Source organism: Myotis davidii, unplaced genomic scaffold, assembly GCF_000327345.1.
Source record: "Myotis davidii unplaced genomic scaffold, ASM32734v1 scaffold73, whole genome shotgun sequence".
Lineage (NCBI taxonomy): Eukaryota > Metazoa > Chordata > Mammalia > Chiroptera > Vespertilionidae > Myotis > Myotis davidii.
This window is the reverse complement of record NW_006286675.1, coordinates 2,054,635-2,066,247: the sequence shown is the minus strand read 5'-3', so window position 1 is coordinate 2,066,247 and position 11,613 is coordinate 2,054,635. Positions and strand designations below refer to the sequence as shown.

General features: G+C 50.4%; 1 protein-coding gene and 1 pseudogene across 2 annotated transcripts in view; both read left to right on the top strand.

The window, feature by feature from the left end:
• Positions 1–2,228, top strand: part of LOC102764804 — a 7,232-nt pseudogene extending 5,004 nt beyond the window's left edge.
• SRGAP3 (SLIT-ROBO Rho GTPase activating protein 3) overlaps positions 1–11,541 on the top strand; it is a 247,303-nt gene extending 235,762 nt beyond the window's left edge. The window contains exons 20-22 of one of the 2 annotated variants that reach the window (XM_006758216.2): positions 2,722–2,902; positions 4,528–4,677; positions 11,455–11,541. In XM_006758216.2, coding sequence (XP_006758279.1) covers positions 2,722–2,902; positions 4,528–4,677; positions 11,455–11,461 — 338 coding nt within the window. In that variant the 3' untranslated portion in view covers positions 11,462–11,541. Of the gene's footprint in view, positions 1–2,721; positions 2,903–4,527; positions 4,682–11,454 lie in introns of those variants that run through there. The other variant, XM_006758217.2, reaches the window with a different exon arrangement.
• The last annotated feature ends 72 nt before the right edge of the window (positions 11,542–11,613 follow it).

Genomic DNA, 11,613 nt, shown 5'->3' with positions numbered 1-11,613 from the left:
GAGAAAGCAGGGTTTAAGTGCACGGTGGCCCCGGAGGTCCAGGCTGTGTTAACCCGTTTCGTGGCTGCAGATCACGACATCATCATCATCGACCACAGAAACCCCCAGCAGCTGGACGCCCCGGCGCTGTGCAAGTCTATTCAAGCAACAAAAGTTTCAGAAAACACAGTTATTGTTGGTGTAGTACTCAGGCGGGATGCAGAAGAGTCTGTGATGTCCCTCATTAGTGTCGGCTTTACGAGGAGGTACGTGGAGAACCCCAGCCTCCTGGCCTGTTACGCCGAGCTGCTGCAGCTGGAGTTTGGAGAGGTGCGGTCACAGCTGAAACTCAGGGCTTGTAATTCAGTATTCACTGCACTAGAGAAAGGCCAAGATGCCATTAAAATCACGAGTGAGGACAACTACATACAGTATATAAATCCAGCATTTGAAACAACAGTGGGCTATGAGTCAGGTGAATTATTAGGGAAGGAGTTAGCAAAAATGCCTTTAAATGAGAAAACGGCTGACTTGTTCAGTACTATAAATTCATGCATGAAGATGGGCAAGGAGTGGCAAGGCGTTTGCCACTCCAAAAACGGAGATAATGTGCCACCAAATGTGAAGATAATACCTGTCATTGGACAGGGAGGAAAAATTAGACACTATGTGTCCATTATCCGAGTGAGCAACGCCAACAATAAGGCTGCGAAGATCACGGAATCTGTTCATTCTGTCACCCCCACAGATAACCCATCAGGTAAACATAAAGACAAGAGGAAAAGCTCCCTGGACCTCAGGAGTGTGCCTCACGAGCAAGCGAAGTGGCCAGCCAGAGGTGACACTCCTCCATGGCCCGGATCCACTCCATGACCATCGAGGCGCCCATCACCAAGGTGATCAATATCATCAGTGCTGCCCAGGAGAACAGTTCCCTGCCTGTTCCCTGACGGAAGCCTTAGACCGCGTCGTGGAAATGCTGAGAACCTCGGAGCTGTATTCACCACAGTTGGGGGGGAAGGAAGAGGATCCTCACACCCAGGACCTCATTGGGGGCCTGATGTCTGACGGCTTTCGAAGATTATCTGGGAATGAGTATACTCTCTCCACAAAAAACCTGCATCAAATTTCTGGCCGCTTACTCACCTCCGAGTCCCTTCACGATATCCCACCGCAGATAGCTGAGGCCATGGAAAACGATGACGACTGGGACTTTAATGTTTTTGAACTGGAGACTGCCACTCAGAAAAGGCCTTTGACTTTTCTTGGTCTCAAAATCTTCGCTTGCTTTGGGGTCTGTGAATTCTTGAAGTGCTCGGAGACGACGCTTCGACTGTGGCTGCACAGACTATTGAAGCCAACTACCACTCCTCCAACCCCTACCACAACTCCCCCCACGCTGCCGACGTGCTGCACGCCACTGACTACTTCCTCTGCCAGGAGAGGGTCAAGCAAGCGTTAGACTCAGTGGATGAGGCCGCCGCCCTCATCACAGCCGCCATCCACGACCTAGACCACCCGGGGAGGACCAGCCTCTTCCTGTGCAATGTGGGCAGCCCGCTGGCCATGCTGTACAATGACTGTGCCGTGTTGGAGAGCCACCACGCGGCCCTGGCCTTCCAGCTGACCGCCCAGGAGGACAAGAGCAACATCTTCAAGAATGTGGAGAGGAATGACTACTGGTGTCCAGCCCCTGCCGGCCCTTGGAGCAGTGCATCGAGTGGGCTACACGCATCTCGGAGGAATATTTTTCTCAGACCGAAGAAGAAATGAAGCTGGACTTACCTGTGGTGCTGCCAGCTTTTGACCGAAACACCTGCAGCATCCCCCAGTTCCAGATCTCCTTCATCGACTGCTTCGTCACAGACATGTACCATGCTTGGGACGACTTTGTAGACCTACAGGAGTTACTGCAGCATCTGGACAACAATTTTAAATACTGGAAAGGACTTGACGAAATGAAGCTGCGGGGCGTCCGACCACCTCTGGAACAAAATAGAGAAGGCTCCTCCTGTCTGAAACTGGACCTCTGAAACTGCTCTACTCGCCTGATATACTTTGCCAGTGATTCTACAAATTAAAAGAAATTAGGACTGAACACTTTTTCATAAAATTTTATTAATGACTTTTTCCAGAAGTTTGCCTTATTTTGTAGTGTTTATACCAAATATTGTTATAGAAACATAGCAAACAGAATATTTACTAAATTGACTTTTTAAAACCAATCTGTTTTTATCTTCATAGGTTAAAAAAATAAAAATAGAGTTCTGGGAACCTTTAAAAATGTGTATATGTATAATATTTTGCATCGAGGCAGTCCACATACACCTCCTGTTTAACTTCCCCCAAAATAAGAATCACTAAAAGTATTGTAAGTGGACAAAGAGGGAAACGGTACATGGGAAAATGGAAACAGAATTTGTTTTAAGGGGTAGAAGGAAAATAAATTTCTTATAATGTTGTTAAGTGTTTTTAAGATAAAGAAAAAAAAAGAGCAGTGGAAAATAAGGACATGTATGTCAGCCCCCTCTTTCCATTTTGAGAAGTTAGATGGCCTGCCTGGGTCACAGCATGGGAGAGTGGATCTGAGCCTAGAACCCTGGGGTCCTGACCCCAGCCCATGCTGTTTACACTGGGCTTGCTGTCCGTGCTGCCCCATAGAGGCCAGGGCCATCTGAGCAAGGCACCCGGGCTGTCCTTCTGCTGACCTTATGGATGCTCTTCTTCTTCCTCTCCCTCCAGAAGTGGAACAGATTGAGGCCATCGCCAAGTTTGACTACGTGGGGCGGTCCCCACGTGAGCTGTCCTTCAAGAAAGGGGCCTCGCTGCTATTGTACCACCGTGCCTCGGAGGACTGGTGGGAAGGTCGTCACAATGGCGTGGATGGACTCATCCCACATCAGTACATAGTCGTACAGGACATGTGAGTGGGAGCTGGACCCTACTGTGAAGAATGCCATAATCGATTATTGACGTCTAGAATGGGCACAGGAAGGGGAGTTCTGGGTCATATACCAGGGATGTGCTCTCACTGACATAATTACCCTTGGTCTTCTAAAAACAGATCCCCTCTTAAATGGTGATCCTGCTAACAAATAAGCAAATTGCTCACAGTTCAGAGCACATGGAGACAGCCTGGGTGCCCTTGGTCCCCTTCCTGACCCACCTGACAGCCTCCAGAGCACTCCTCACCCACATGGTTCTCAGTGTCCCGTGGATCTGACCATGTGCCTTCACTCTCCTGGCCTTCCCTGTAGCCAGAGGCCAGCCCACTACCCCCTTAACTGCCCACCACCCTCCACCCCCAAGGTGGCGTTCTCGGGGGACAGCAGGAGCAATCATCCCCTCATTTCGAGTTAATAGAGTACTATTTTTTTATTAAGGTGTAATTGACATATAACATTATATTAATTGCAGGTGTGCAAATGACTTGATATTTTTATATATTGCAAAATAATCACCACAATGAATGTAGTTAACATCCATCACCACACAGTTATAATTTTTTCATATGTGATGAGAACTTTTAAAATCTCCTCTCTTAGCAACTTCCAAATATGCAATACATAATTATGTGCTACCTAAATATACTCTACATCACATCCCCAGGACTTACTTATTTTGTAACTGAGAATGTGTACCTTTTGACCCTCTTCACTTATGTCACCTCTCCACCCCCCACTGCCCACCTCTGACAGCCACCTATCTGTTCCCTGAATCTATAGGTATTATTTTCTTTTAAACAATTTCAGGCCTGAAAAAAGGCCCTGCATCCCAAATACTAGCCCTACCAGAGAGCCAGAAAGTCCACACCTTCCATTCTCTGAAAGCTGGTGAGGGTTCCTGCACACACACTCCCACTGAGCTCTGGTCAGGCTCCATGGAACTGATGTATCAAGGAAGCAGCCACCAAGCTAGACCTCAGGGAAGGGGGCCAAAGGCAGAGTTTTGGTGGCAGAGGGGACGGCCTGAAGCCAGAGACGTCTGGAATGGGCATATCCCACGAGGAATGCCACAGGGAGGGCTCTCGGCACTCTGATGTCCCCAGGCCTCTGTGGACAGGGACAAGGCACTGGAAGGGAGAGGGTGTGGGCGGAGGCTGGCAGAGACATCCAGCTAGCTCCAGCCACCTCACAGTTCAAGCCTTGGGTGAGGAGGGGAGGGATGGCGGCACCTTCTCCCTCCCTTGCTTACCCCTGAACCACTCCTCACAGAACCACGTGGAGAGTCAGCACTCAGTGCCCAGCTTGCAGGGTCCGCTCCCCATTTCTCCAACACACCGTCCAGCATTATTTAGCTTGTCCTCACCCTTGAGAGAGAAGAACCTAGAGGAGGGGAGAGGAGAAGGTAGGCATGGGGTGGTGGGTCAGAGGAGGAAGTTCTGCTGGAGAAACTGACTTAGGAGCGCTGGTGCGTAGTGGTAAAACAACGTGGGAGGTGACTCACCCAGAGCTGTGAGTGTATCTTAACTTGGAGGTGTATGTTGACCCAACAGAGCCCGGCACATCCTCTGGAGCACTCCCAACTCACATCTGTCCTTCTCCCCAGGGATGATGCCTTCTCCGACAGCCTAAGCCAGAAGGCGGACAGTGAGGCCAGCAGTGGGCCACTGCTGGACGACAAGGCCTCCTCCAAAAACGACCTGCAGTCCCCCACGGACCACATCTCGGATTACGGCTTTGGGGGGGTGATGGGCCGGTAGGAAACACAGATTCATTATTTTTCTGCTAATGCCATGCCTGTTGGTATCTGATTTGGGAGGAAAACGGGGGCAGGAGGGAGAGAAGTAGGCTGTTGTGGCCCCTGTTCCCCACAGGTGATATTGAGCACACCTGGGAGGGGCAGGGGCGGTAGAGAAGGAGGAAGAAAGACATATCTGAGCAAATCAGTGCTTTTTATTTTAAATAATAATAATAAATGGTGAGGGGGGTTACACATTGGCAAGTATTTTTCCAACTTCTCTCTCTAGTTCTAGCACCTCCTCCACTTTCCGTTGAAGATCCAAGTAGTTATATTTAAAAATTTAAAGGTCATATACTCCCTGAAGTGTGCTATATCAACAGAAAACTCACACCCCCTCAAGTGTGGGGGAAATTGACACTCGACTCCACCGATTTATCTGGTGGGAGCACATTTGCCAATTTCTTTACTCTCCATGTGTGGGCCAGGCTGTGTCACATGACCTTTCTGCCAAAAGGGAGCTGAGCTCCTTATTCTGCATACAGGTGTGGTCCAAAGCATGTGGTAGTTTAAAAACTAATACTATTAAGGAAAAGAAAAGAAAGGACCACAAACCTGACAGTTCTCACTGCTTTCCTAATCAGGTTCTCAAAATGTAATTTTCTTTGTTTACTCGGTGGAGAGGTCAGGGGACCAGCCTACACATATGAGTGCGTGCAAATAGAGCCAAAAAATTCCGTCTCAATGGAAACATACGTTTATGAACTTATTTCAGAAGTCCCAGTGTCTCCTTTAGCATATTCTATTCAGTGGAGCCAACAGTTGGGGTCCTGGGATAGATGATACAGTTGGGAGGGAAAGTGGAAAGCTGGGGTAGGTAGATGACAAAGTCATGGTCCCTTGATTTCTGGGGGGGGCGGGGGGGGGGGGGGCTTGGATTTCTATCTTGTCCTGCCTTAATTTTCCTCTCCCTCCCTCATCTACTTCCTCCTTGTTCTTTTTTTTCTCAATACCTCTTCCTCTCCAGTGCCTCTGCTTTGGTCCTGTTGGGGTGCCCACAGGCAGTGCTTAGCTTGGCTGGTGGCATTAAGATCTAAAGCGCTGCTGACCACATTGAACTTGGTCCCATGGTCACAATCCATTCCAACACTCTGTCCCTGTTCCCCACCCCCTGGATACTGCAGCTTCCCTCCCTCTTTGGTGGCCTCCATGGGATGTAGCAAAATCTCCGGGAGGTGGAACCTTTTATCTTCAAAGTGCTTTCATACCCATTGAACCTCCTTCAAAGGTGGGCAAGGAATATTATGCCCATTTGACAGATTAATAAAATGGGCCTCAAAGAGGACCCAGGGAAGTCTGTGACAGCAGGATAAGGACTCACTCTCATTTGTCCCTTTTGTCCAAATGCACGGAAGGCATGTTCAATGATGCACTTTTCCCTCTTGGATGACTTGTTTCCCAAGATCTGGAAAAGGGCTCTTAGAAGTAGCCCTTTGCTGCGGAGGTTGGGGTGGGTAACAATACTGGGCTGTGTTCTGTTCCCAGGGGGGCCCTCCTGTGCTTGCAGGGGAGCGGGTAACTTTGGGTACAGTAAAGCCTCAATGCTTCAGACCAGTTAGAAGCCCTTTAGCATCGTGGCGATGTCTGAACTGCTTACTAGTAAGAACGTATTTTGAGCCCAACTAACCATCACCAAAGCAGTCTAAGGTTGAAATCCTCTGGCCTTGACTTAACAGCTTCACTGTGGAATTAGCACCACCACCCTCTGAGCTTGGAAACAATGCTCTGGTTCCCTCCTGTGTCCCCCGGTGAGGTCCGTGCTCAGCCGGTGCTCTCATGGGGAATCGCAGTCTGGCTGAAGGAGGCTTTACTATACCTTGGCTAGACTAGTGACTAGTGTGTAGTGTGTAGCCTGGGGGTTGACTGACTCATTCTGATTGCCAGGGTTGACCTCTGCCCCATGCCCCTGCCCCCTGGCTCCTTTGCAGAGTGCGGTTACGATCTGATGGAGCAGCCATTCCCAGGCGCCGAAGCGGGGGCGACACACACAGCCCACCCCGGGGCCTGGGCCCCAGCATAGACACGCCGCCCCGGGCCGCCGCCTGCCCCAGCAGCCCCCACAAAATCCCCCTCACCCGGGGCAGGATCGAGAGCCCCGAGAAGCGGAGGATGGCGACGTTCGGGAGCGCTGGCAGCATCAACTACTCTGAGAAGAAGGCGCTCTCAGAAGGGCACTCCATGAGGTCGACGTGCGGCTCCACCAGGCACAGCAGCCTGGGGGACCACAAGTCCCTGGAGGCCGAGGCCCTGGCAGAAGTAAGGGCCATCACGAATGCAGGCCGGGCCAGTGGAGACCCCCAGAGGGGGAGCAGGGTGGGGACTTGTGGACTGGGGGGCCACTTTGCCTTTAATGCCAGGCTTAAGGCTAAGCCAGAACACAAGATAGATAAGGAGCTGGCTTCCCACCTGCCTGCTGGCCTCCCCATGGGAGTGGAAGTTGGATGGGTGCTGCTGCTGGCTAGGGTTCCTATGAAGACTGAAGAGCCCCCCTTAATCTTCAGGAATGGAGGGGGAATTCCTGTCTAAGGGAAAGGCTGGAAGCTGGAGATGTAGGAATGGCAGGTGATTCCATGAGAAGGCATAGCTGAGTTACTCATTCATTCATCTATCTGTTCATTCATTCATTTCATTCATTGACTCATATTGATTGAGCACCTGTTGTGTGACAATCACTGGGCTAGGCACTGAGAGTACAATGATGACCTAGAATGGACCCAGGCCCTGCCCAATGTAGAGAAGAAAGAGACATCAACCAATAACACAGCTGTGAAATGGCAGTTGGGCCAGGTTCTTTGAAAGAGTGGTATGTGATATTTTGAGAGCCTAAAATGTAGGGATTGCTCAGAGGGGGAGAGACTTCTTGGGGGTTCTTCTATGACCTGAGATATAGAGGATAAGGAGAATAAATGGCTGACGCTGGGGTGGGGGGTGGGGATATGACCCGATATACAGAGGTTAGGTGGAATAAACAGCTGACGCTGGAAGGGAAGATGCAGCCAGAACCTTCTTGGCTGTGAGAATTGCTCCTTGGAGAGTGGTATTTGAATCCCTGATACAAGGGGAAGGGGAAAGTTGTGGGTTTGGGGGCTGTACTCTAAAGGAGATCAGGAAAGTTTCCCCGGGGAAAACCAATGCAGAAACAACTCATCTAGCAGCTAGAACTCCTGCTCACACCCACAGGGTCTAGCTGGGCCCCATGTCCTGATGCCCACTCCCGAGGGACACCTGATGATCAGCACCTTGCCAAGGTCCCGCAGAGGAAGACCTGCTTGTCCTTCCATCCTTGAAGGCTGTCCCCTTGGGGAGCATCCCCCTAGTAAGAGCCAGGATGGGGAGTGGGCTCCCCAAGGCCCAGAGCCCTTAACATAAACAATCAAATGCAGTGCAGTCTAGGCCAGTGTTTCCAAAAGTAGCTCCCACAGCAGACTCATTCACAGGATGTTAATGGGGGGAGAGGGGAAATGTGTTTTGTTGTCAACCAACTTTGGGAAATTCCTGTCTGACAAAGTTGAATGCCTTGTCTACAAGATTTCTTAGAACCTTTAAGTATGTGTATTACGAATCTCCAAAAAGAGAAGAGGGCACACCCAGACTTCTTTGAGCTTTATTCACAGCACATTCATAAGACAAGCCTAAAGAATGAACACACTTGGGAAATGCTTTATGCATTTTTCTCCCTTTGTAAACATACCTACACACTCTCTAATTTGATAGCTGCCATTCAAAAGCTCCTTTCAAGAACAGAGGTGAAATGGGAAAGCATGGTAGATAATACGTAAATAGCCAAAAGGGGCACTAGATGGCCTCCAGCCTGCTCAGCATTGGCGCTGCCACCTCAGACTACAAACAGGAGCCGTGGCAAGGAAATACCAAGTGGTGGATGGAGTTACTAGAAATTCTCTGGTCTCAAAATACCCTTTAGGACTTAGATTTGAACCCAGTGAAGAGGCTGTTTGGGGCACTTGCTACACTGCCATCCAAAGTGGGAAGATGTAATCTGTGAGGAGCTGAAAAGTACTCCTTTCCTATCCCGCCCCCTGGAAGTCCATCACCCGCCAGCACCTCTCTGCAGCTCCACTCTGGAGATTATGGCTCACCCCTCAGACTAATGCCAGGCTCCTGCCTAAACTACTCAGCTGATCTTTCTCTGAGCTTTCTGTCTTTCTGGCTCACACCCTGCCAGGGTAGAGTGGTAGTGGTGGGAGGGATGGTGGTGGAGGGGCTCTAATTGCACTTTATTTATTGAAGTTTTACCTTTCAGCTCACACTGAAGTAGAGCAAACAAAGAGTAGTGAAGTTAATAAAGGAGTTAACTTAAGCAGAGTGGCATGTTGAAAGTAGACTTTATTCCTGCAGGGTTGGGAGAAGGCAAAGATGGGGAGAGACTGCCCTCTCTCCCCTCATGCAGAAAATCCCCCACAGCTAATCCTGTAGGTAAAGGCCCAAAGGCCCCTTCTTAAAGGAGCCAGTATTATGGGGAAGCCTAAAAGCTAATATTAGCTTTATGTTAATACTAGAGGCCCAGTGCACGGATTCGTGCAACAGTGGGCTCCCTCAGCCTGGTCTGCACCCTCTCGCAATCCAGGACCCCTCGGGGGATGTCAGAGACCTGGTTTTGGCCTGATCTCCGCAGGCAAGGTCGAGGGACCCACTGGGGCATGAATCTGTGCACTCAGCCTCTAGTATGCATATAAGATCTTTCATTAATCTCTTCCCAACTCCCCCCTTCCCTCTGAGATTCATCAGTCTGTTCCATGTTTCCATGCCTGTGCATTGAGCGTCTGCACCCTGGTGGTCATTGCGTGTCATAGCTACTGGCCTGTCGGCCAGTTGCTTAGGCTTTTATATATATAGACTAGAGGCCTGGTGCACGGATGTCAGAGATCCAGTTTCAGACCGATCCCTGCAGGCCAGGCCGAGGGACCCCACTGGTACACGATTGGGGCTGGGGATGGATGCAGGAGGTTGGCCAGCTTGGGAGGGACCACGGGAGGGCTCCAGGGTGTGTCTGACCCATCTCACTCAGTCCCGATCAGCTGGACCCCAGCAGCAAGCTAACTTACTGGCTGGAGCGTCTGCCCCCTGGTGGTCGGTGCACATCATAGCCAGCAGTTGAGTGGTTTTAGTATATCATAGCATATTATGCTTTAATTGGTTGAACAGCTGACCAGTTGACTGGACACTTAGCATATTAGGCAGGCTTTTATTATATAGGATTAGCTAATTAGCCATTAGCTAGTTATCAATAGCTCTTAACAGATCCTAAAATGGATGGCTGGGACCTTGATTGTGGCCAGACTGGAGGGTGTCATAGGGGCCTAGGACAGGCATTAGGCCACTTGCTAACGGGAGGAAAGGTGGAGATAAAAGAAGTGGGTATGGAGAGGGGCAGCCAGGACATCCCCAGGCTCCAACCCCATTAGTCTGACCAGACCTGTAGATTTTCCAGATTTGCCCCTGGGCAGAAAAGCAGTGAGTCTTAATAGTCATCATTGTTCCTGAGGCTGTGCACAGACCTTCCAACGGTGGTTTTAAGCAGTATCCTTAATTGTCCCCTCAGTGGCCCAGTCCGTGGTGCTCTGGTCCAGCTCAGCCTGAGCAGCACCTCTCATGTGCTTGATGTGAACCAAGGACTCTGGCTAAAGGGACTTTAAAAACGACTGTCTGGCAGTTTACAAAGCTTCATCACACCCATTATCTCATTCCATCTTCACAATAAACCTGTGGGCTTTCAGCAGATGAACAAAGTATGGTGCTGAGCAACTTAGACTTGCAAGTGGCAAAGGAGTCTTTGCTCAAAAGTCCTCGCCTAGGGCTCCTAAGTTAAATGCTGGCTCCCAGCTCCAGCACCCCCTACTGGCTCGAAGGGGAACAGAGGCCTTGGAAGAGGCAGGGATGAGCCCGCCATGACCTCGCTCTCTGTCATTCAGGGCACTCTCATCCATATGAGCTTAAATATTAAAACTTCCCAGGCAGATACGGATTTTTGTCGCTTTATAAGACCTCCATTTTAAAAAAATCAAAAGTTCCTGATTGTAACAGAAGAACGTAACAGTCCCATCACTTGGAGGTGAACATTCTGATATTTAACTTCCAAGGAATTTTTCTATGGGCAAGGATTTTTAAAAAATAATAATAATGGTTAGTGGCGTGGACTTTGGAGACAGACAACTTGGGTTGAGACTTAGACTGTGCTACTAAGTAGCTGCGTGACCTTGGGCAAGTTACTTAACCAGCGTGAGCTTCCCCATCCTCCTGTGTGCAATGAGCTTAATGGTAGTTCCTACCTGATACGTGTGGGGATGGACTGAATTATTCGGGGCAGGGCTTGGCGGGGTGCTTTGTGCGCGCTTAATGTGTGCCAGGGGTCAGGCCTTGCTCTTCACAGGGACCATGTCATTTCATACTCATCCAGCCCCGAGGTCTGTCTTCCAATGATCTGTAATCTGAGCTGGGGTGACTTGTCCAAGTCATGCAGCAAAGAAGTGGCAGAGCCAGAATTTGAACCCGTGTCTGTCTGGCTGCAGAGCTGGCCTTTCTTAGCCAGCAGTCTGACTTCCCTCACTGTCAGCTCCCTGTTCAGACAGTGTGCAGGCCACCACCATGTAGGTTCCCCAACCCGCGACACCCTGGGGATTCAGACTCCACCCCAGCCATTGGCCCCTGGGACAGCCTCCCTCAGACGCCCCCACGCTGCCCGGGAAGGGTGCTGACCAGAGCTCTCTCTGCCCCCAGGACATAGAGAAGACCATGAGCACGGCTCTGCACGAGTTGCGGGAACTCGAGAGGCAGAACACGGTCAAGCAGGCGCCAGACGTGGTGCTGGACACCCTGGAGCCCCTGAAGAACCCGCCCGGCCCGGTCAGCTCGGAGCCCGCCAGCCCACTGCACACC